The following is a 24,854-nucleotide window of genomic DNA, read 5'->3' as shown; positions in this document are numbered from 1 at the left end:
CTGTACTTGTCCTGGTTCACACCCAGCTGCAAGCATTCACTCTTATGTAGCATTGGCCACAGTGTGTGTGTGTGTGTGTGTGTGGCAGTCTGGAGGGGGTTTTGTGTGCCACCTTTCACTCAATGCATTACAACATACTGTGAGCGATTATTCAGTGTTGTGTGATGGTTGGTTGTGTCTACAAACCTAATTCTGTAGTATTCTAATTCTAGAACATACATGTTTTATAAGGATCACACTTATAAAACACTGGACACAGTAAACTAAAGCCTGATGAAGAAGAGCTTAGGAGCAGTGCAGCCCTGTAACTGATGAATAGAGGGTGCTAGTACTTTCTCTATCTCACCATCCACTGCTGCTGTGTACCTTGTATACGGTTAGTTACTTCTACAGTGGGAGCAGTCACATCCTCTCCATATGAGACATATGATTATCTCTACCTTAATATACCATACTAGGTGCATGTAGACTTGTGCCTAACATATTTCTCATGTACATACATTCAATCAATGTGAATTTCCTCACCACAATGATGATGACTGTAAGGACAGACACTGGGAGACGAGAAGCAAGTGCAGGGAGTGAATATTTAATGAATAAACAGACAAGAAACAAAAAACAAACAGCGTTTGGACAAGGAACACATAACGACATTAATGCTGACTCGGGAAAGAAACAGAGGAAGTGACAGATATAGGGGAGGTAATTAATAACGTGATGGAGTCCTGGTTAGTCTGACGTAGCGTTGATGTGCGTAACGATGGTGACAGGTGTGCGTAATGTTGAGCGGCCTGGCGGCCTCGTGCACCAGAGAGGCAAAGCGGGAGCAGATGTGACAGTACCCCCCCCCCCCCCCCCCCTCTAGGGGCGCCACCTGGCGTCCTACCTGGGCGATCCGGCCCGAGGCGCGGGAGCCCGACGAGCCGGCCGAGGCGCGGGCTCTGGGCTCCCGATATAGGGGAGGTAAATAATAACGTGATGGAGTCCAGGTGAGTCCGATTAAGCACTGATGCGCGTAATGATGGTGTCAGGTTTGCATAATGATGAGCGGCCTGGCGGCCTCGAGCGCCAGAGAGGGGGAGCGGGGCCAGACATGACAATGACAGACAAAGGGCATCAAAGGAGGGGTATTAATTCAGTATAGGACATATGCATGCATAGTGTGACTGCAACTGCATTCTCTAACATGTTTCATCCATGACACATACATCTACACTAGGTTCAGGGTTCAAATTGGGAGATTGCGGGGCTGCTGGCCACTCCCATTTGCGTTTCAAATACCAACGTGTGCAGCACTAATAGGGAGTGAAAATATTAAAGTCATTCCAACCCACTATTCTTAGGGCAATGGTCAAAACAGGATATGGTTAGGCACAAAATGTCAATGTTAAATTAGAAGTCAGCTTTGGATATAGTTCAATTGAGGTTTTAGCAGCCTCAGAATGTCCCTGCTCTTCCGGAAAGAAGGCGGTGCTAGGTTAGTCTTAGATGCCCTCTGACTTAATTTAGCCTAATTTCAGCAGCAGTGGCTGGATGCACCGGATACAGCACTGGACCTTTTGTCATTCAATGGCTGCCAGGATATTGATAGCCACACTTAGCAGATTAGCGACACAGCCAACCAGCTAATGCAGTAAGTGATGCGCTCACCATGGTGCTATTAGCAGGGATCGTATCATTGTTAGATTTCCTGCTTTACTGCATAAAGACCATGAGCTGCAGTGCCAGAATCAACATGATCTTACGAACTCACTGGAGTGGACATAACATTTTCAGGAGACGGTGGTTAGGTGTGCAGGGGTTGGGTGAGAGAGCCTGCATAGCGTCTTCTGTAACTAATATTCTATATATGTATGCATGTCAGTCGTTGTGGCTGAGAGAGGTGGTGGGGTTTCAGAGGATACGGCTCATGGTCCAGTAATCATATACAGTGCCTTGCGAAAGTATTCGGCCCCCTTGAACTTTGCAACCTTTTGCCACATTTCAGGCTTCAAACATAAAGATATAAAACTGTATTTTTTTGTGAAGAATCAACAACAAGTGGGACACAATCATGAAGTGGAACGACGTTTATTGGATATTTCAAACTTTTTTAACAAATCAAAAACTGAAAAATTGGGCGTGCAAAATGATTCAGCCCCTTTACTTTCAGTGCAGCAAACTCTCTCCAGAAGTTCAGTGAGGATCTCTGAATAATCCAATGTTGACCTAAATGACTAATGATGATAAATACAATCCACCTGTGTGTAATCAAGTCTCCGTATAAATGCACCTGCACTGTGATATTCTCAGAGGTCCGTTAAAAGCGCAGAGAGCATCATGAAGAACAAGGAACACACCAGGCAGGTCCGAGATACTGTTGTGAAGAAGTTTAAAGCCGGATTTGGATACAAAAAGATTTCCCAAGCTTTAAACATCCCAAGGAGCACTGTGCAAGCGATAATATTGAAATGGAAGGAGTATCAGACCACTGCAAATCTACCAAGACCTGGCCGTCCCTCTAAACTTTCAGCTCATACAAGGAGAAGACTGATCAGAGATGCAGACAAGAGGCCCATGATCACTCTGGATGAACTGCAGAGATCTACAGCTGAGGTGGGAGACTCTGTCCATAGGACAACAATCAGTCGTATATTGCACAAATCTGGCCTTTATGGAAGAGTGGCAAGAAGAAAGCCATTTCTTAAAGATATCCATCAAAAGTGTCGTTTAAAGTTTGCCACAAGCCACCTGGGAGACACACCAAACATGTGGAAGAAAGTGCTCTGCTCAGATGAAACCAAAATTGAACTTTTTGGCAACAATGCAAAACGTTATGTTTGGCGTAAAAGCAACACAGCTCATCACCCTGAACACACCATCCCCACTGTCAAACATGGTGGTGGCAGCATCATGGTTTGGGCCTGCTTTTCTTCAGCAGGGACAGGGAAGATGGTTAAAATTGATGGGAAGATGGATGGAGCCAAATACATGACCATTCAAAAGACCTGAGACTGGGACGGAGATTTGTCTTCCAACAAGACAATGATCCAAAACATAAAGCAAAATCTACAATGGAATGGTTCAAAAATAAACATATCCAGGTGTTAGAATGGCCATGTCAAAGTCCAGACCTGAATCCAATCGAGAATCTGTGGAAAGAACTGAAAACTGCTGTTCACAAATGCTCTCCATCCAACCTCACTGAGCTCGAGCTGTTTTGCAAGGAGGAATGGGAAAAAATGTCAGTCTCTCGATGTGAAAAACTGATAGAGACATACCCCAAGCGAAATACAGCTGTAATCGCAGCAAAAGGTGGCGCTACAAAGTATTAACTTAAGGGGGCTGAATAATTTTGCACGCCCAATTTTTCAGTTTTTGATTTGTTAAAAAAGTTTGAAATATCCAATAAATGTCCTTCCACTTCATGATTGTGTCCCACTTGTTGTTGATTCTTCACAAAAAATACAGTTTTATATCTTTATGTTTGAAGCCTGAAATGTGGCAAAAGGTCGCAAAGTTTAAGGGGGCCGAATACTTTCGCAAGGCACTGTATATTAGATATGTGATCCTATATTATCTCCATATAGGGAGCGGTTAACAAGGAGGGTTAAGGGAGGGTTGAAGAGGTTTGGTTTGTGTGGCGACGAGAATTGTCTGCTCTTAACGGTCCTATATGTTCGTTATGGAAAAAACAAGTATATACAGTGCCTAGTGAAAGTCTACACACCCCTTGCAGTTTTCACATGTTGCTGCCTTATTATTAAATGTAAAATGGGATTACATTTTATTTGTATTCACACCTATCTGCACAACCTGCTCTACATTCTCAAAGTGAAAGAACAATGATAGACACTTGTATTAATAAAAACATTTTATGAAGATGTCTTAATGTTGTGAAACACTGTATTTTCAAGTACATACTAATATAAGGGTGAAACATTATGTATGTATAACAGTACCAGTCAAAAGTTTGGACACACCTATTCATTCAAGCGTTTTTCTTTATTTTTACTATTTTCTACAGTGTAGAATAATACTGAGACGTCAAAACTATGAAATAACACATACGGAATCATGTAGTAACCAAAAAAGTGTTAAACAAATCAAAACATATTTTAGATTCTTCAAAGTAGCCACCCTTTGCCTTGATGACAGCTTTGCACACTCTTGGCATTCTCTCAACCAGCTTCATGAGGTAGTCACCTGGAATGCTTTTCCAACAGTCTTGAAGGAGTTCCCACATATGCTGAGGACTATGCATGATGCTTTTCCCTCACGCTGCGGTCCAACTCATCCCTGTCAACCTGTCTCAACCATGTCAATTGGGTTGAGGTCAGATGATTGTGGAGGCCAGGTCATCTGATGCAGCACTCCATCACTCTCCTCCTTGGTCAAATAGCCCTTACACAGCCTGGAGGTGTGTTTTGGGTCATTGTCCTATTGAAAAACAAATGATAGGCCCACTAAGCACTAACGAGATGGGATGGCATATCACTGCAGAATTCTGTGGTAGCCATGCTGGTAAAGTGTGCCTTGAAATTCTAAATAAATCACAGGCAGTGTCACCAGAAAAGCACCCCCACACCACCTCGTCCATGCTTCACTGTGGGAACCACACATGCGGAGATCATCCGTTCACCTACTCTGCGTCTCACAAAGACACAGCGGTTGGAACCAAAATTCTCTCATTTGGATTAATCAGACCAAAGGACAGATTTCCACCGGTCTAATGTCCATTGCTCGTGTTTCTTGGCCCAAGCAAGTCTCTTCTTCTTATTGGTGTCCTTTAGTAGTGGTTTCTTTGCAGCAATTTCACCATTAAGGCCTGATTCACACAGTCTCCTCTGAACAGTTGATGTTGAGATGTGTTTGTTACTTGAATTCTGTGAAACATTTATTTGGGCTGCAATCAGAGGTGCAGTTAATTGCAGATTTCTGAGGCTTGTAACTAATGAACTTCTCCTCTGCAGCAGAGGTAACTCTGGGTCTTCCTTTCCTGTGGCGGTCCTCATGAGATCCAGTTTCATCATAGTGCTTGATGGTGTTTGCGATTGCACTTGAAGAAACTTTCAAAGTTCTTGAAATTTTCCGGCTTGACTGACCTTCATGTCTTAAAGTAATGATGGATTGTCCTTTCTCTTTGCTTATTTGAGCTGTTTATGCCATAATATGGACTTGGTCTTTTACCAAATAGGGATATCTTCTGTATACCAACCCTACCTTGTCACAAAACAACTGATACAAAACAACTGATTGGCTCAAATGCATTAAGGAAAGAAATTCCACAAATTAAACTTTTAACAAGGCACACCTGTTAATTGAAATGATTTCCAGGTGACTACATCATGAAGCTGGTTGAGAGAATACCTAGCGTGTGCAAAGCTGTCATCATTCCTACTAATTAGCGATAATAGCCAGGGTCAACCAGCATGAAGATGTGTCTATCTCTGACGGTCATCTGAATAACATGAGCATCTGGACTTAGGGAGACACTGAGTATTCTAGTGTCATTTGAGCGAGAAAACAGGACCCGTAACAATGTGCGTACTGCTTTAATATTCAGACACTGATTTGGAACGTGGGAAACATAATAAGCAAAAGACAAAGAGTTCATTCTGCACTTTTGTCTGGCCATATTTTCCAACGTGCCCCAGCTCTGCTGATGGTGCCTTGGGCCCACCCCAAAGACAAATAAAGAGTTTGATACGAGCTTGAAAGTTTGAGTCTGGACAGCACAGGACGTGCCAAGTTCCTCAGTGTCCACATCACTAAGGATCTATCGTGATCCAAAGACACCAACACAGTCGTGAAGAGGGCACAACACCTCTTCCCCCTCAGGAGGCTGAAAAGAATTGGCATGGGCCTTCAGATCCTCAAAAAGCTCTACAGCTGCACCATCGCGAGCATTTTTGACCGGCTGCATCACCGCTTGGTACGGCAACTGCTTGGCACCCGACTGCAAGGTGTTACAGAAGGAAGTGTGTACGGCCCAGTACATAACCGGGGACGAGCTCCCTGCCATCCAGGACATCTGGACCAGGTGGTGTCAGAAGATGGCCCTAAAAACTGTCAGTCTCCGGCCAGCCAAGTCATAGATTGTTCTCTCTGCTACCGCACGGCAAGCAGTATCGATGCACCAAGTCTGGATCCAACTGGACCCTGAACAGCTTCTACCTCCAAGCCATAAGACTGCTAAATAGTTCAATAGTTAACCAAATAGCTATGCAGACTATCTGCATTGACCCTTTTTGCACTCACTTTGACACATCACATACGCTTCTGCTACTGTTCACTATCTGTCACTGTATTCCTACTTACATGTACATATTACATCAATTACCTTGTACACCTGCACATCGACTCGTTACGGGTACCCTTGTATATAGCCAAGTTATCGTATCTATTGTATGTATTATTTCCTGCTTGGCTTTTCTATTATTTCTCTATTTCCTTTCTCTCTGCATTGTTGGGAAGGACCTGTAAGTAAGCATTTCACTGTTAGTCCACATCTGCTGTTTACAAAGCATGTGACGAATACAACACAGATACAAAAATCCATTTTGTTCATTTCATGTAATTTGTCATGCACAGCTGACAACACAAATAATATGCACAGATATCATAGAACATATTACATCCATCATATTACAGGTAGAGTGCAAGCAATTTGTTCAACATATTATTGCAGGTAGTGTGGGCCCAGTCCATGGAGGCGGTGGGTAGCTCAGAACCGTGGTACAGAAGTCATATCTTAGAACACAGATTGTGGAACCCAGAACTCTGTAGTGTCGAGCTGAGACAGTGCTGCAGAAGTGAGATGTCAGAAGCTAGGGCTGTGGTGAGGAACCCTCAGGCCCCAGAGTAGGAACCCCAGCAAGATGAAGAAAGAGAGAGCCAAGAGGAGCAGTACCACCAGGACCCAGAGACAGTAAGACAGCCAGGAAACTCTGAGATTCTGCTCTGACAGAACCACTCGCCTGGAGAAAAATTAGCAGATTCAAATCATGACCTCAGCCAATGTACATGCTATGGCCAGATGTATGTCTACCTCATCATTGTCCCACAGTTGCATGTTTGTTTACAGGGCACCCCTGGCTGTGTCCCTATTGCCTTCAGTGTACACACTTTCTAGCATGGCTCGATAATGACGACCATCTGCTATATCAGATTACGAATATGAAGTTGTAAGTAATCATAGTACATTTTTGTACGATTTAATAGCAACTTAATAACGTTAAGTCATCTTAATACTCACGGCTCTGAGGTGAATACCGATTCGGCCATAGAGAGCTCACTGGGCTCGGCTGTGCCAACTATTGACCCTGCTCTTGACCCCGTTGCTGACTCCAGCCCTGACCCCTCAGCTTCGGCCTCACGCTCCAGGACGGCAGACCTCCGCCTGTGACGCAGCGTCATCTGCAGGGAACTGACACACACGGACACAGACACAGGCAGCCACAAAGCCCTGCATCAGCCACACCTGACCCTTGCTCAGGTCCTAACTCCAATCTCAGTGAGACAATGGTGAACCAGTTGATGAGGTAGGGGCTACCTGGTGTGAGGGGCTCTCTCGCTCTCGTCCTCCAGGCTCTGGGAGCTCTGTGTGGAGCTCTGTCTAATGAGGAGGGTGGAGTGGGGGGATGGGATTGCCAGGGGGGACATCATCTCAGGGGGTCTTTAAATGGAGGGAAACAGTTACATTTCCACTTCCATCATTTAGATCCACATTTACTTTGTGTTTAAGAAGACTAAAGTCCTCACAAGGTAACGGAATGTAACACACAAGAAACAATGCTGCCGTTGCAGAGGTCAACATAATTCTGATGCTGTGAACACAAGACGCAGAACATTGACAATCCACAAGATCAGCAGACACCATGCACACGCAATGTGTTCCCTACAGCAGTTATTAGTTATCAGCAGTTAGTCGTCATGGGTTTACACTGCAGTCCGTGCACTTGCGTCTAAGCCTGTGTGGTGCACATGCTTATGAAAGCCAAGGCTCGCCTCCACTTTGACTAGTGACTAGCATGGCCATCTAGTGACGACCGACTGTGCAGATGACGGTCATGACAGGGCAGGTTTTACTGTACCTGCTGGCTTGGTTCACACTGCCTACTTCTGGCCCCTGGGTGTCAGTGTCAGCACCAGCCCTGCAACCCTCCTGGAACTTGGTTTCTAGGTCGCTGAGCTAAGATAGGGAAAACGAGGGGGGGGGGGGAGTGGAGATGAGAGGAGATGAGAGGAGTTGGAAGAGGAGGAAGAAAAGAGAGGACAGCACAGAATAAGAGTTGGTCACAGGGAGACAATGGGAGTAAGTCTTATAGTGTCACTGTTTCTAACCTGGGACCCCGTTGGGATTAGTGTTACGCTGACTCGTCGCCGAGTGAGGGTCTAAGAAAGACGGGGAAAGAAGGAGAGAAAAATGAGTGAAACATTTGAAAAACTTATATTTTCGTTAATTTAACGGAGATATTTGAGGGCAGAAAATGAGAAGACAGGACAGAACAAGACATTGACGTGAAGTGTCGGTTACCTGTAGGGAGTCTCGTCTGACAAACCGATTCCTGACGTCTCCTTCCTCTGTATTGAGAAAGCCATCAGTCAGAACACAGCCTTTCCGTGTGTGAACTATCTTGTTACACTGAACAGTTTGATGAAACTGTTCCCTATTATGATAATCATATACGAAGAATCAATACTTCATATAATAGATTGATTCAGAAAAGAGTGCAGTGTGCTTAAATGTACTTTCACAAGTCCACAACAAAGTAACCCCCAACCCCCCAAATCAATTTCCTGTTGCTTGTGTCATAGTTCCTCCGTGCCACAGAGGGGCAGCACTTGCCTGAGTCACTGTGATTCCTGCCCCGGCTGCGGTGGAGCCGCTTTCTGGTCTCCAGCAGCTCAGCGCTCTCTACAGCATGTTGACGCTTCAGGTGTTCCACATGAACCTCCATAATTTCCACAGAACAACAAACACGTGCTTCCTGACCCAGCAGAGACATTGATAAATCAACCAACCAAAGAATCAATCACTTAACCAATCAATCAATCAATCAATCCAAGTATTTGTATAACACTTTTATGCTAAGTTTTTTTCACAGAGCACTAACCAAAACCTGGATTTATACCCCAAAAGAGCAAGCCTAGGGAGCCAGACAGTGTCGCGATGACATCACTGCCTCACCTGGTGCACGACCCCCAGCATCTCAGCAGCAGCGATGATGTCACTCACGCCGTCCAGCACTGTGCCTAGACTGGCCTCGATACAACTCAGCATCTCTGACCGCTCAGCGTCTACACACCTACCTCTCAGAGACTGGGAGAGAGGTAGGGAAAGAGGGATGAAGGAGAGGAGTGAGGGAGGAGAGGAAGGGAAGGGAGGATTAAAGGAGAATGAGAGAAGTAAGGTTTAAAGCAGATGTTTATCAGACCATCAACTATTGTACAAGAGTCAAGCAGCCAGGTCAAACACGAGTGCACACATTTACAGACTTGGGAAATAGTTTGTGCTTATGGTACTGCAGCACCCCCTGAAAAATCAGAAGAAAAAAAAAGATGAATACAAATATATACAGTACCAGTCAAAAGTTTGGACACACCTACTCATTCAAAAGTTTTTCTTTATATTTACTATTTTCTACATAGTAGAATAACGGCGAAGACATCAAAACTATCAAATAACACATATGGAATCATGTAGTGTGTTTGAGATTCTTCAATGAAGCAATCATTTGCCTTGATGACAGCTTTGCACTCACTTGACATTCTAACAACTAGCTTCATGAGGTAGTCACCTGGAATGCATTTCAATTAACAGGTGCGCCTTGTTAAAAGTTCCTTTGTGGAATTTCTTTCCTTCTTAATGCGTTTGAGCCAATCAGTTGTGTTGTGACAAGGTTGGGGTGGCATACAGAAGATGGTCTTTTACCAAATTGGGCTAAGACCATATTATGGCAAAAAGAGCTCAAATAAGCAAAGAGAAATGACAGTCCATTATTACTTTAAGACATGAAGGTCAATCAAATCTGGAAAATGTTAAGAACTTTGAAAGTTTTCAGGTGCAGTCGCGAAAACCATCAAGCGCTATGATGAAACTAGCTCTCATGAGAACCCCCACAGGAAAGGAAGACCCAAAGTTACCTCTTCTGCAAAGGATAAGTTCACTAGAGTTACCAGCCTCAGAAATTGCCGCCAAAATAAATGCTTCAGAGTTCAAGTAACAGACACATCTCAACATCAATTGTTCAGAAGAGTCTGCGTGAATCAGGCCTTAATGGTCAATTTGCTGCAAAGAAACCACTACTAAAGAACACCAATAATAATAAGAAGAGACTTGCTTGGGTCAAGAAACACAGGCAATAGACATTAGACAGGTGGAAATCTGTCCTATGGCCTGATGAGTCGAAATTAGAGATTTTTGGTTCCAACCGCTGTGTCTTTGTGAGACGCAGAGTAGGTGAACGGATTATCTCCACATGTGTGGTTCCCACAGTGAAGCCTGGAGGAGGAGGTGTGATGGTGTGGGGGTGCTTTGCTGGTGACAATGTCTGATTTATTTACAATTAAAGGCACACTTAACCAGCATGGCTACCACAGCATTCTGCTGCGATACGCCATCCCATCTGGTTTGTGCTTAGTGGGACTATCGTTTGTTTTTCAACAGGACAATGACCCAATATACCTTCAGGCTGTGTAAGGGCTATTTGACAAAGAAGGAGAGTGATGGAGTGCTGCATCAGATGACCTGGCCTCCACAATCACCCGACCTCAACCCACTTGAGATGGTTTGGGATGAGTTGGACCGCAGAGTGAAGGAAAAGCAGCATGCATAGTCTTCAGCATATGTGGGAACTCCTTCAAGACTGTTGGAAAAGCATTCCAGGCGAAGCTGGTTGAGAGAATGCCAAGAGTGTACAAAGCTGTCATCAAGGCAAAGGGTGGCTACTTTGAAGAATATAAAATATGAAATATATTTTTATTTGTTTAACACTTTTTTGGTTACTACATGATTCCATATGTGTTATTTCATAGTTTTGATGTCTTCACTATTATTCTACATGTAGAAAATAGTAAAAATAAAGAAAAACCCTTGAATGAGTAAGTGTGTCCAAAATCTTGACTGGTTGTGTATATATTTTTAAGTCTTATACTAGCGGACCGATGTAGATGTCTGTAGCGAGGGCCAACATTTTTTGCAGCATCACAGCTTTGGCAAAAAGGGTAGTTGTATAATTAAGAACAGTATCTTGCAGCGTTCAATACAGTGACAAGAAAAAGTATGTGAACCCTTTGGAAATACCTGGATTTCTGCATAAATTGGTCATAAAATTTGATCTGATCTTCATCTAGGTCACAACAATAGACAAACACAGTCTGCTTAAAATAATTACACACAAACAATTATATGTTTTCATGTCTTTATTGAACACACCGTGTAAACATTCACAGTGCAGGGTGGGAAAAGTATGTGAACCCTTGGATTTAATAACTGGTTGTCCCTCCTTTCGCAGCAATAACCTCAACCAAACGTTTTCTGTAGTTGCGGACCAGACCTGCACAATGGTCAGGAGGAATTTTGGACCATTCCTTTTTACAAAACTTTCAGTTCAGCAATATTCTTGGGATGTCAACTGCTCTCGAGGTCATGCCACAGCATCTCAATCGGGTTGAGGTCATGACTGACTGGGCCATTCCAGAAGGCGTATTTTCTTCTGTTGTTGATTTACTTGTTTTGGGTCGTTGTCCTGTTGCATCACCCAACTTCTGTTGAGCTTCAATTGGCGGACAGACATTTTGCAGAACGTTAGGCTGTCTTGATATACTTGGGAATTCACTTTTACGTCGATGATAGCAAGCTGTCCAGGCCATGAGGCAGCAAAGCATCCCCAAACCATACTTTACAGTTGGGATGAGGTTTGATATTGGTGTGCTGTACCTTTTTTTTCTCCACACATAGTGTTGCGTGTTCCTTCCAAACAACTGAACTGTAGTTTCATCTGTCCACAGAATATTTTGCCAGTAGCGCTGTGAAACATCCAGGTGCACTTTTGCAAACTTCAGACGTGCAGCAATGTTTTGTTTGGACAGCAGTGGCTTCTTCCGTGGTGTCCTCCCATGAACACCTTTCTTGTTTAGTGTTTTACGAATCGTAGACTCGTCAACAGAGATGTTAGAATGTTCCAGAGATTTCTGTACGTCTTTAGCTGACACTTCTTACCCTCATTGAGCATTCTGCGCTGTGCTCTTGCAGTCATCTTTGCAGGACGGCCACTCCTAGGGAGAGTAGCAACAGTGCTGTACTTTCTCCATTTATAGACCATTTGTCTTACTGTGGATTGATGAACATCACGACTTTTAGAGATACTTTTGTAACACTTTCCAGCTTTATGCAAGTCAACAATTCTTAATCTTAGGTCATCTGAGATCTCTTTTGTTCAAGGCATGGCTCACATCAGGCAATGATTCTTGTGAATAGCAAACTTAAATTTTGGGAGTGTTTTTTATAAGACAGATCTAACCAACATCTCCAATCTCATCGATTGGACTCCAGGGTAGCTGACTCCAATTAGCTTTTGGAGAAGTCATTAACCTAGGTGTTGACATACTTTTTCCAACCTACACTATGAATGTGTAAATTATGTATTCCATTTTTTGTATTATTATTATTTTTTTTTAAATACAATAATTTGTGTGTTATTAGTTTAAGCTCACTATGTGTGTCTATTGTTCTGAACTAGATGAAGGTCAGATCACATTTTATGACCAACATACAATTGAAACTACAGTGGCAAGAAAAAGTAAGAGTTGTTGCCCTCTCCCTTTCTCTGCAATCCTCATTCTAATGGAATCCAGAAAGAACACAACTTTGTCCTCAAACATTTACATAAAAAGGTGCAAAGTTATGGGAAAAGACCTAAAACATCAAATATATTTTTTTCTTCTTGATCAAATAACATGGAATACAACCACTTTTTGTACAGTATTCATTTACCATCTTTACAAACCACTTTGTACATAGGCTGTTCATCTAGTTTATACCTGTAGACTTTCCATCACCTTGAAGAAGAACAATGGACAATACAGTAATTGAGTACATGGAGACATCAAGTGGTTTGTGATGGTGTGGCTGAGTTGGTAAAGCATGGCACGTGCAAAGCTAGGGTTGCGGGTTTGATCCCATAGGGGACCAATACCAAAAAGTCTGAAAATGTATGCGCTCACTACTGTAAGTTGTAAGTTGGTGCAACACCCCCCAACCCCAAAACTACTTTCCGTGGCTATGCACACATACCTACCCGCAGAGTGTCTCTGGCACTCTCCAGTTCCAGGTTGAGGTTCTCCTGGGCCACGGTTCTGTCGTGTTCCTCAGCCTGCAGTCTCTGGGCCAGGGTGTACTGGTTACCACGGAATGCCAGAGCCAGCTGGGTAAATGCACTCTATAGGGGACAGAACAGTGTGTGTGGTGTGTATGTCACAAATAGTGCACTAATCACAAATAATTCTCACCTCTACCTCCTCTTCAGTCATCTCTGTACCACTAAGGGCAGGAAAGCACGGGAGAGAGATGGGATTGAGGCAATGGAAAGAAAGGGGGAAGATAATGGTGAGGTTGTGAATATCGAAAAAGTGTTAAAAGTGTGTCTGAGTATAAACTGACATGCTGAGGCCCAGTCTTTCCAGTATAGGAAGGTTCTCCCAGGAGGCAGCCAGATGGTCCTCTGGACTGGGCTCTGAGGAGAAGAGAGGACAGGGTGTTCACAGCTTTGCTAGCATAGAACAACAGAGAGAGAAAATGGAAGAGCAGCCAAGTCCTGTTGCCGGTAACACTGCAGCTCAGGCAGCCAATCGGATTCCTTACCTTGGTCAGACTCCGAGCTGTCCCCTAGTATGCCAGCATACTCACAGGGAGCGGCCTCCTTAGCAGGGGGCTGGGAGAGGGACAACACACAAATCCGTCAACAAGCTCTTGGCCAGGCTGTTGTTATTGATGAGAACAAGTTCTCAAAAGACTTGCCTGGTTAAAGCCCCAATGGAGTCTTTGTAATGTTATTTTTAAATCATCACTACATGTCTAATAGATCACTGTGTGTTTATTTAATAAAAATAACTCAAAAATATATGTTTAATAATTTATTTCCCTGAGCCTCCTTTGTCCCTTTGAAAGGCTCAGTCTGATCATGTGGGCTTTAGGAAACACATTTGAATATATTTACATACACAGCCCTGATTGGCTGATAGGATGTTCAAGAGCCCACCCCATTACCCACATGAACAGTTAGTATAAATCAGATCACATTGTGACTTCATGATGTGGGCCAAAAGTTCCATCTCACATAAACAGGCTGAAATTCCAGCCATTTTCTTCAAACAGCTGTAACGGCGTTCTTCGTTTGTTGAAAGAGAGGACCGAAATGCAGCGTGGTGGTTACTCATGTTCTTTAATGAATGAATGGTGACGATACATGAAATACAAAAACAACAAACGGAACGTGAAACCTAATTACAGCCTATCTGGTGAAACTACACAGAGACAGGAACAATCAGGGTCCGGGTGGGCGTCTGTCCTTGGTGGCGGCTCCGGATCGGGACGTGGCCCCCACTTCATTAATGTCCTAGTTCCTCCCCTTCGCGTCCTGGGATAATCCACCCTCGCGCCGACCATGGCCTAATAGTCCTCACCCAGAACCCCACAGAACTGAGGAGCAGCTCGTGACTGAGGGGCATCTCGGGACTGAGGGGCAGCTCGGGACTGAGGGGCAGCTCGGGACTGAGGGGCAGCTCGGGACTGAGGGGCAGCTCGGGACTGAGGGGCAGCTCGGGACTGAGGGGCAGCCCGGAACTGAGGGGCAGCCCGGAACTGAGGGGCAGCCCAGAACTGAGGGGCAGCCCAGTACTGAGAGGAAGCCCAGTACTGAGAGGAAGCCCAGTACTGAGATGAAGCTCAGGTAGGTAGTAGGCTCCGGTAGATCCTGGCTGGCTGGCGGATCTGGAAGATTCAGGTTGACTAGCAGATCTGGAAGATTCTGGTTGACTAGCAGATCTGGAAGATTCTGGTTGACAGGCTGATCTGGAAGAATCTGGTTGACTGGCAGATCTAGAACATCATGGCTGACTGGCGGATCTAGCTGCTCTATGCAGACTGACAGCTCTGACTGCTCCATGCAGGCTGACAGCTCCTTGCAGACTGGCAGCTCTTTGCAGACTGGCAGCTCTGGCTGCTTCATGCAGACTGACAGCTCTGACTGCTCCATGCAGGCTGACAGCTCCCTGCAGACTGACAGCTCCTTGCAGACTGACAGCTCCTTGCAGACTGGCAGCTCCTTGCAGACTGGCAGCTCCTTGCAGACTGACAGCTCCCTGCAGACTGGCAGCTCCTTGCAGATTGACAGCTCTGACTGCTCCATGCAGGCTGACAGCTCCTTGCAGACTGGCAGCTCCTTGCAGACTGACAGCTCCCTGCAGACTGGCAGCTCCTTGCAGACTGACAGCTCTGACTGCTCCATGCAGGCTGACAGCTCCTTGCAGACTGACAGCTCCTTGCAGACTGGCAGCTCCTTGCAGACTGGCTGCTCTGGCTGCTTCATGCAGACTGACAGCTCTGGCTGCTTCATGCAGACTGACAGCACCCTGCAGACTGGCAGCTCCTTGCAGAGTGACAGCTCCTTGCAGACTGGCAACTCCGGCTGCTTCATGCAGACTGACAGCTCTGGCTGCTTCATGCAGACTGACAGCACCCTGCAGACTGGCAGCACAGGCTGCTTCAAACAGGCAGGAGGCTCCGGCAGCGCAGGAGAGGAGGAAAACGCTGGCTGCGCTGAACAGGCGGGAGACTCCGACAGCGCAGGAGCGAAGGAAGGCTCTGGCTGTGCTGGACAGGCGGGAGACTCCGACAGAGCAGGAGAGGCGAGGCGCACTGTAGGCCTGATGCGTTGTGCGGGCACTGGTGATACTGGAGCGAGGACACGCACAGGAAGCCTGGTGCGGAGAGCTGCTACCGGAGGACTGGTGTGTGGAGGTGGCTCTGGATAGACCGGACCGTGCAGGCGCACTGGAGCTCTTGAGCACCGAGCCTGCCCAAGCTTACCTGGCTCGATGCCCACACTAGCCCGGCCAATACGAAGGGCTGGTATGAACCGCACCGGGCTATGCACCCGCACTGGAGACACCGTGCGCTCACTAGCATAACACGGTGCCTGCCCGGTCTCTCTAGCCCACCGGAAAGCACAGGGAGTTTGCGCAGGTCTCCTACCTGGCATAGCCATACTCCCTGTAAGCCCCCCCCCCAATATTTTTTGGGGGTTGCTTCTCGGGCTTCCTTGCCAACCGTGTTCCCTCGTATCGTCGGCTCCTATCTCCTGCTGCCTCTGCTTCCTCCTTGGGGCGGCGATATTCACCAGGCTGAGCCCAGGGTCCTCTTCCGTCTAATATCATCTCCCAAGACCAGAAGTCCTTATATCGCTGCTCCTCACGATTAACAGGGAGAGTTGGCTCAGGTCTGACACCTGACTCATCCACTCTCCCTCTGAGCCCCCCCCCCAATACATTTTTTGGGGTGACTTTCGGGTTTCGCTCTGCGCCGCCGTGTTCTCCTTTTCGACTCCATTCGCCTATAGCCTTCTTCGCACTGCTCTAGCGAATCCCATGCGGGCTCCTGCACTCTCTCTGGCGGCCGCCCACCTGTCGATTTCTTCCCACGTCGTATACTCCATGCCATTGCTGTCCATAACGTCCTCCTTTCGCTTTTCCTGCCTGTTACCACGCCGCTCGGTCCGTATGTGGTGGGTGATTCTGTAACGGCGTTCTTCGTTTGTTGAAAGAGAGGACCGAAATGCAGCGTGGTGGTTACTCATGTTCTTTAATGAATGAATGGTGACGATACATGAAATAACTAATAAATACAAAAACAACAAACGGAACGTGAAACCTAATTACAGCCTATCTGGTGAACACTACACAAAGACAGGAACAATCACCCACGAAATACAAAGCAAACTCAGGCTACCTAAATACGGTTCCCAATCAGAGGCAACGAGAATCACCTGACTCCTGATTGAGAACCGCCTCAGGCAGCCAAGCCTATACAACACCCCTAATCAGCCGCGATCCCAAATACTACAAACCCCAATACGAAATACAATAACATAAACCCCTGTCACACCCTGGCCTGACCAAATATATAACGAAAACACAAAATACAATGACCAAGGCGTGACAACAGCTCTTACACAAAGCGGTCATTGTCATCAATTTCCACAATTTCAGACTGTTATTTTGATGTCATAGTGTGGAAATATCATTAAACAAAACAGAAAATCAATTTTCTAACTGCAATCCCCCTTTAATTAATTATCAAATAAAGAGAGAAGTTATCCTTCTTACCTGTGCACTCATGGTCCCAGTGTTGGGCAGAGTGGTATGGAGGGTGAGTACAGTACCAGCCCTACGGAAAATACAACTTCCCACCTTCCTCACTGCTGAGAGAGAGTGAGAGAGAGAGAATCAAGTATATTAAGATGGCAGACATCCCATTTTCAAGGAAAGGATCACCTGCAATTCTATTCTCACCATGTCCACAGGGATACTAACACTGACCCTGAACCAGGTCACAGTTTAACATTGAATTCTAAAATGAGAGGCCTCACTCGTCTCACAGGAAGCGGTGACAAAGCACAGTACCAGGGGTGAAACAGGGACACAGAGGAGCATAATGAAGAAGGTCAGAGAGAGAAAGATATATATACACTAGCTATAAACAAATATATGCTGGAGTTAAGGAGTGTCTGAACACAGAGGAGGAGAGGAGAGGAAACGGATAATGATTAAAAACACTTGATGCACCCATCCCGTTAGCGGGATCATTTTCGTCAACATCCGCTGAATTGCAGAGCACCAAAATCAAATTAAATTACTAAAAATATTTAATTTACATGAAATCACAAGTGCAATATAGCAAAACACAGCTTAGCTTGTTGTTAATCCACCTGGCGTGTCAGATTTCAAAAAAGCTTTTCGGCGAAAGCATACCAAGCGTTTATGTAAGGACATCTCTCGCAGTAGACAAAACATTACAAACAGCAAAGTAGATTGGTCACAAAAGTCAGAAAAGCAATAAAATGAATAGCTTACATTTGATGATCTTCGAATATTTGCTCTCACGAGACTCCCAGTTACACAATAAATGTTCCTTTTGTTCCATAAAGATTATTTCTATATCCAAAATACCTCCATTTAGTTGGCGCATTATGTTCAGAATTCCACAGGCTCGAGTGGTCACGACATCGCAGACTTTAAAAAAAAATCCAAATAGTATCCGTAAAGTTCGTAGAAACATGTCAAACATTTTTTTATAATCAATCCTCAGGTTGTTTTTACAATATATAATCGATAATATTTCAACCGGGACTGTAGCTTCTTCAATAAGAGAGAGAGAGAAATGTCTGCTCCAAGCTGTTGCTCATGCAAAACGCTGCTGGCACCCAGCCATACAATGACGCGATGTGCTCTTTCTCGCTCATTTTTCAAAATACAAGCCTGAAACTATGTCTAAAGACTGTTCACACCATGGGGAAGCCATAGGAAAAGGAATTTGGTTGATATCCCTTTAAATGGAGCGAAGGCAGGCAATGGAACAGAGAGCTTTCAGGAAAATCAGCACTTCTGGGTTGGATTTTCCTCTGGTTTTCGCCTGCAATATCAGTTCTGTTATACTCACAGACAATATTTTTGACAGTTTTGGAAACTTTTAGAGTATTGTCTAACCTAATCTGACAATTTAATGCATACTCTAGTTTCTGGGCCTGAGAAAAAGGCAGTTTCATTTGGGTACGTTTTTCATCCAAACATCAAAATACTGCCCCCTACACTCAAGAGGTTTTAACTACATGAGTTTAACCTGAGGATTAAAAAGGAACAACCGGCTTGCTTCAGGAAACACCCACACATCTGATACTAACAATATCACCGACAAACTCCAGAAAGAAAACATGTACAAGTGTTACTATCAACACTTCTATGATTCTCAATTAAATGAGTGGTAGTATTCCAGATGTTTAACAGAGGACTGGACAGTAACATGAAAGTACAGCAGTTGCATACTGTAAAACCTGAGCCATCTCGCTGTCTTTAGATGTCTCTGACATGTTGACTAGCTTCCTGCGTAGAGTTGTTTGTCATTTGAAACCACTCCTTCTATAGACCAGTCACTGTTTCACTATGAGGCTGATGCTCTCCCCTAACTGTTCTCAGCTCTCTCAAATGGTTCTTTAAAAAAGGCAGCATAGTTAAACACTGAGGTCAACTTTAATTTTTTGCCTCTATTTACTATAGAAGTACGTGTTATAGTTATAACAAAAGGGAAACATCCATATTTAGTTATCGAGCGCTGTGGTAGTGGCGAAATTCAGCCAATGGGCCTGCAGACATTCCGTAATTTAGACACAAAAATTATTCAAGACTTAAAAACTTGAATAAATACTTTTTATTTTCAATATTTTGAAACAGTGTTCGATGTCTCAATGCAATCTACTAAACTGCCAAAATAGTTGCACAGCCATTTTAAATGATAATGTAGCGACCCTGGTTTATAGCCACGGATATCAACTCTGCCACATGAGCACGCTTTTGTGGCACAGTTGATGGCGTGCTGGGCTTCTGGCCAGAAGGTTGAGGGTTTGAGCCGCACTCACTGTGTCACGCCTTGGTCTTAGTGTTTTGTGTTTTCGTTATATATTTTGGTCAGGCCAGGGTGTGACATGGGTTTACGTGTTGTGTTTCGTATTGGGGTTTTATAGGATTTGGGATTGCTAGGTTTAGGGGTGTGTCTAGTTAGGCTTGGCTGCCTGAGGCGGTTCTTGATCAGAGTCAGGTGCTTCTCGTTGCCTCTGATTGGGAACCGTATTTAGGTAGCCTGAGTTCGCTTTGTCTTTCGTGGGTGATTGTTCCTGTCTCTGTGTAGTTTCACCAGATAGGCTGTAATTAGGTTTCACGTTCCGTTTGTTGTTTTCGTATTTATTAGTTATTTCATGTATCGTCACTTTTTTCATTAAAGACATGAGTAACCACCACGCTGCATTTCGGTCCTCTCATTCAACGAACGAAGAACGTCGTTACAGAATCACCCACCACACACGGACCGAGCGGCGTGGTTACAGGCAGCGACCGCAGGAAAAGCGAAAGGAGGACGTTATGGACAGCAATGGCATGGAGTATACGACGTGGGAAGAAATCGACAGGTGGGCGGCCGACCCAGAGAGAGTGCAGGAGCCCGCATGGGATTCGCTAGAACAGTGCGAAGAAGGCTATAGGCGAATGGAGTTGGAGAAACAAACACGGTTGGCAAGGAAACCCGAAAAGCACCCCCAAAAATGTATTGGGGGGGGGCTCAGAGGGAGAGTGGCTGAGTCGGGTGTCAGACCTGAGCCAACTCTCCCTGCTAATCGTGAAGAGCAGTTGCAGTGGGAGAGGCTGCATCACTTGGAGTATTGGACATGGGAGGAGGAACTGGACGGAAAAGGACCCTGGGCTCAGCCTGGAGAATATCGCCTTCCCAAGGAAGAACTAGAGGCGGCTAAAGCAGAGAGGCGCTGGTATGAGGAGGCAGCACGGCGACGCGGATGGAAGCCTGAGAGTCGGCCCCAAAAATGAGAGTCGGCCCCATTTTTGGGGGGGGGGGCTTACAGGGAGTATGGCTATGCCAGGTAGGAGACCTGCGCAAACTCCCTGTGCTTACTGGGGGGCTAAAGAGACCGGGCAGGCACCGTGTTATGCTAGTGAGCGCACGGTGTCTCCAGTACGGGTGCATAGCCCGGTACGGTTCATACCAGCCCTTCGTATTGGCCGGGCTAGAGTGGGCATCGAGCCAGGTAAGCTTGGGCAGGCTCGGTGCTCAAGAGCTCCAGTGCGCCTGCACGGTCCGGTCTATCCAGAGCCACCTCCACACACCAGTCCTCCGGTAGCAGCTCCCCGCACCAGGCTTCCTGTGCGTGTCCTCGCTCCAGTATCACCAGTGCCCGCACCACGCATCAGGCCTACAGTGCGCCTCGCCTCTCCTGCTCTGTCGGAGTCTCCCGCCTGTTCAGCGCAGCCAGCGTTTTCCTCCTCTCCTGCGCTGTCGGAGTCTCCTGTCTGTTCAGCGCAGCCAGCGTTTTCCTCCTCTCCTGCGCTGTCAGAGTCTCCCGCCTGTTCAGCGCTATCAGAGCCTTTCTTCTCTACAGCGCTGCCGGAGCCTCCTGCCTGTTTGAAGCAGCCTGAGCTGCCAGTCTGCAGGGTGCTGTCAGCCTGCATGGAGCAGTTAGAGCTGTCAGTCTGCATGAAGCAGCCAGAGATGTCAGTCTGCAAGGAGCTGCCAGTCTGCAGGGAGCTGTCAGTCTGCAAGGAGCTGCCAGTCTGCAAGGAGCTGCCAGTCTGCAAGGAGCTGTCAGCCTGCATGGAGCAGTCAGAGCTGTCAGTCTGCAAGGAGCTGCCAGTCTGCAGGGAGCTGTCAGTCTGCAAGGAGCTGTCAGTCTGCAAGGAGCTGTCAGCCTGCATGGAGCAGTCAGAGCTGTCAGTCTGCAAAGAGCTGCCAGTCTGCAAGGAGCTGTCAGCCTGCATGGAGCAGTCAGAGCTGTCAGTCTGCATAGAGCAGCTAGATCCGCCAGTCAACCAGAATCTTCCAGATCTGCTAGTCAACCTGAATCTTCCAGATCCGCCAGCGAGCCAGGATCTACCGGAGCCTACTACCTACCTGAGCTTCAATTCAGTACTGGGCTTCCTCTCAGTACTGGGCTTCCTCTCAGTACTGGGCTTCCTCTCAGTACTGGGCTTCCTCTCAGTACTGGGCTTCCCCTCAGTTCCGGGCTGCCCCTCAGTTCCGGGCTGCCCCTCAGTCCCGAGCTGCCCCTCAGTCCCGAGCTGCCTCAGTCCCGAGCTGCCCCTCAGTCCCGAGCTGCCCCTCAGTCCCGAGCTGCCCCTCAGTCCCGAGCTGCCCCTCAGTCCCGAGATGCCCCTCAGTCACGAGCTGCTCCTTAGTTCTGTGGGGTTCTGGGTGAGGACTATTAGGCCATGGTCGGCGGCGAGGGTGGATTATCCCAGGACGCGAAGGGGAGGAACTAGGACATTAATGAAGTGGGGTCCACGTCCCGAGCCGGAGCCGCCACCAATGACAGACGCCCACCCGGACCCTCCCTAAGGTTTTGAGGTGCGTCCGGGAGTCCGCACCTTGGGGGGGGGGGGTTCTGTCACGCCTTGGTCTTAGTGTTTTGTTTTTTCGTTATATATTTTGGTCAGGCCAGGGTGTGACATGGGTTTACGTGTTGTGTTTCGTATTGGGGTTTTATAGGATTTGGGATTGCTAGGTTTAGGGGCTTGGCTGCCTGAGGCGGTTCTCAATCAGCAGTCAGGTGCTTCTCGTTGCCTCTGATTGGGAACCGTATTTAGGTAGCCTGAGTTCGCTTTGTCTTTCGTGGGTGATTGTTCCTGTCTCTGTGTAGTTTCACCAGATAGGCTGTAATTAGGTTTCACGTTCCGTTTGTTGTTTTCGTATTTATTAGTTATTTCATGTATCGTCACTTTTTTCATTAAAGACATGAGTAACCACCACGCTGCATTTCGGTCCTCTCTTTCAACGAACGAAGAACGTCGTTACACACTGCCTGTTTCATTACTTTCCAGCGTCCTCCTTTCAAAGAGCGAGTCCTCGCGCTAGCCCATGCCTCGAACCCCCCCTTCAATATAATGAAACGGGCAGGGAGTGCGGCTCAAACACTCAACATTCTGTCCCGAAGCCCAGCGCGCCATTGACTGTGCCACAAAAGCATGCTCGTGTGCAGTGGCGGTTCTCTTGTATGGCTCCTTGGGCGAACCCCCCCTTCAGCGCTCCCTCCAACTGTAATTTCTATTCAGACATTTGGAACAACACAAATAAATAATCATAACATTTAAAACTATATAAATATTTAAAAAATATATACAACACTGTCAACCAAGAGTCAAGACTAAACCAATTCACCTTGGTGGTGTGCAGACTGGTTTTATATTATTCTAAAGGATTTGATACAAACCAGAAAAAAATGCAACAATATGTCTGTGAAACTATACACTACCGTTCTAAAGTTTGGTGTTTTGCGTGTACTATTTAATGAAGCTGCCAGTTGAGGACTTGTTAGGCGTCTGTTTCTCAAACTAGACACTAATGTATTTGTCCTCTTGCTCAGTTGTGCACCGGGGCCCCCCACTCCCCTTTCTATTCTGGTTAGAGCCAGTTTGCACTGTTCTGTGAAGGGAGTGGAACACAGTGTTGTTTCTTGGCAATTTCTATCTGTGCTAACATAGGTGCAAAAGGGTTTTCCTATGATCGATTAGCCTTTTAAAATGATAAACTTAGCTAACACAATGTGCCATTGGAACACAGGAGTGATGATTTGCCTGTAATTGGCCTCTGTACACCTATGTGGATATTCCATAAAAAACCCTGCCTTTTCCAACTACAATAGTAATTTACAACATTAACAATGTCTGCACTGTATTTCTGATCATTTTGATGTTATTTTAAATGGACAAAAAATGTGCTTTTCTTTCAAAACAAGAACATTTCCAAGTGACCCCAACCTTTTAAACGGCAGTGTATATTCACAGTATTATGAATGAATTGTGGTTTATTTGGTAGAATTTCGTAGTGTGACTGATTTGACTCATTGCATTAGTACTGTACAAAGTTAGAGGTGCGCTATTTGAGAGATTCCCCTGCTCCCCCTACCTCGGGCTTCCAGTGGGGAGACCTGAGATCAACCTACCCCCGCCCCCAACCCCATCTCGTACGTCTGAGTGGGAGACCTTCCCAGGCAGTAGCCTGCCTAGCTCACAAACTAGAATCAGGGCGCCCACTCGGACAAGGTTAATTGACCCACAGTCCCACACTGTGACATGATATCTTGACGTGACGTGCAAATTAGCAATAGAAAACCAATTGCGCAAATGTCACCATTCCTAAAATATTTTGTGCAGGCGCCCCTTTACCGCCCCCAGCAAGATGCCGCCCCGGGCGGCTGCTGATGTTGCCTATACCTAAATCCGCCACTGCTCGTGTGGCAAAGTCAATATCCATGCTTATAAACTAGGGTAGTTACAATATTATGGGACACCATTATTTTCTTACCAGTGTGGTGACAGGCCCATGGTGAGTGTCCAAGGATGTTTTATGTCTGTCAGGAGCTACTGAGCACAGACAAATGTAGGTCTGGTGATGCTGAGCACACTCTTTCCATCGCTCTCTCTTCTTTCTTGTTCTTTCTCCCTCCTCCTTGTTCACTTTTTCCTATCCTGGCTTTTTAAAGCTCCCCTGACAGCTGTTTGAATTCCCACCAGCTGAGTTCCCTCACACCAACACACACACCAATAGGGAAGTATTCATGGTTTCCAAGGGCTGGTGATAAAGACAGATTACAGATCAAGCTCAACCCCAAAATAACACACATACAAAACTGGCATAAACAGTTTCTCTGGACCCCCGCAAAGTCGGAGTAACGATCGCTGTCCATGGTTCTGAAATTGCGGCATGTCTGCATGCCTATCTAATCGATGATAGGATTTCTGTGGTGCCAGGGCTTGGCCTTGCTTATGCTAATTGATACATGTTTATTGGTAGGCCTATTTGATCGTCATTTTCTCATGTTAAGCCTAACATTTCACGAAGCTATACACCGTGTCGCAATGCTGCCATTTTTAGACTGCTCGCTGGTGGCAATAATGGAATTACTTGTTCAGTAAGGCCTAATTAAAATTGGAAATTCAAACATTGCAGATTGTAAAATAAATGTTCGACGCAATAGCATACTATGCAGCTATCATTTTTTAGAATACACAACTGTCCTCTATTGGCTACCTGAACCTGC

At 46.0% G+C, this 24,854-nt stretch overlaps 1 protein-coding gene across 1 annotated transcript; it reads right to left on the bottom strand.

Annotated features, from left to right (window-relative positions):
- Positions 1-5,830: 5,830 nt before the first annotated feature.
- On the bottom strand, positions 5,831-24,771 carry LOC116376192 (uncharacterized). The gene is made up of 14 exons (XM_031835484.1): positions 24,119-24,771; positions 17,368-17,462; positions 13,847-13,916; positions 13,646-13,718; positions 13,495-13,525; positions 13,284-13,424; positions 9,173-9,304; positions 8,827-8,972; positions 8,519-8,651; positions 8,326-8,376; positions 8,076-8,173; positions 7,535-7,657; positions 7,238-7,408; positions 5,831-6,959 (listed from the first exon to the last, which is right to left on the bottom strand). The coding sequence occupies exons 2-14, from the start codon at positions 17,377-17,379 to the stop codon at positions 6,803-6,805; spliced, it is 1,338 nt and encodes a 445-aa protein (XP_031691344.1). The 5' UTR covers positions 17,380-17,462; positions 24,119-24,771; the 3' UTR covers positions 5,831-6,802.
- Between the last annotated feature and the right edge of the window lie 83 nt (positions 24,772-24,854).

This window comes from Oncorhynchus kisutch, linkage group LG1, assembly GCF_002021735.2.
Source record: "Oncorhynchus kisutch isolate 150728-3 linkage group LG1, Okis_V2, whole genome shotgun sequence".
Classification (NCBI taxonomy): domain Eukaryota; kingdom Metazoa; phylum Chordata; class Actinopteri; order Salmoniformes; family Salmonidae; genus Oncorhynchus; species Oncorhynchus kisutch.
The sequence above is the reverse complement of the archived record's forward strand: the minus strand, read 5'-3'. Positions and strand labels throughout refer to the sequence as shown.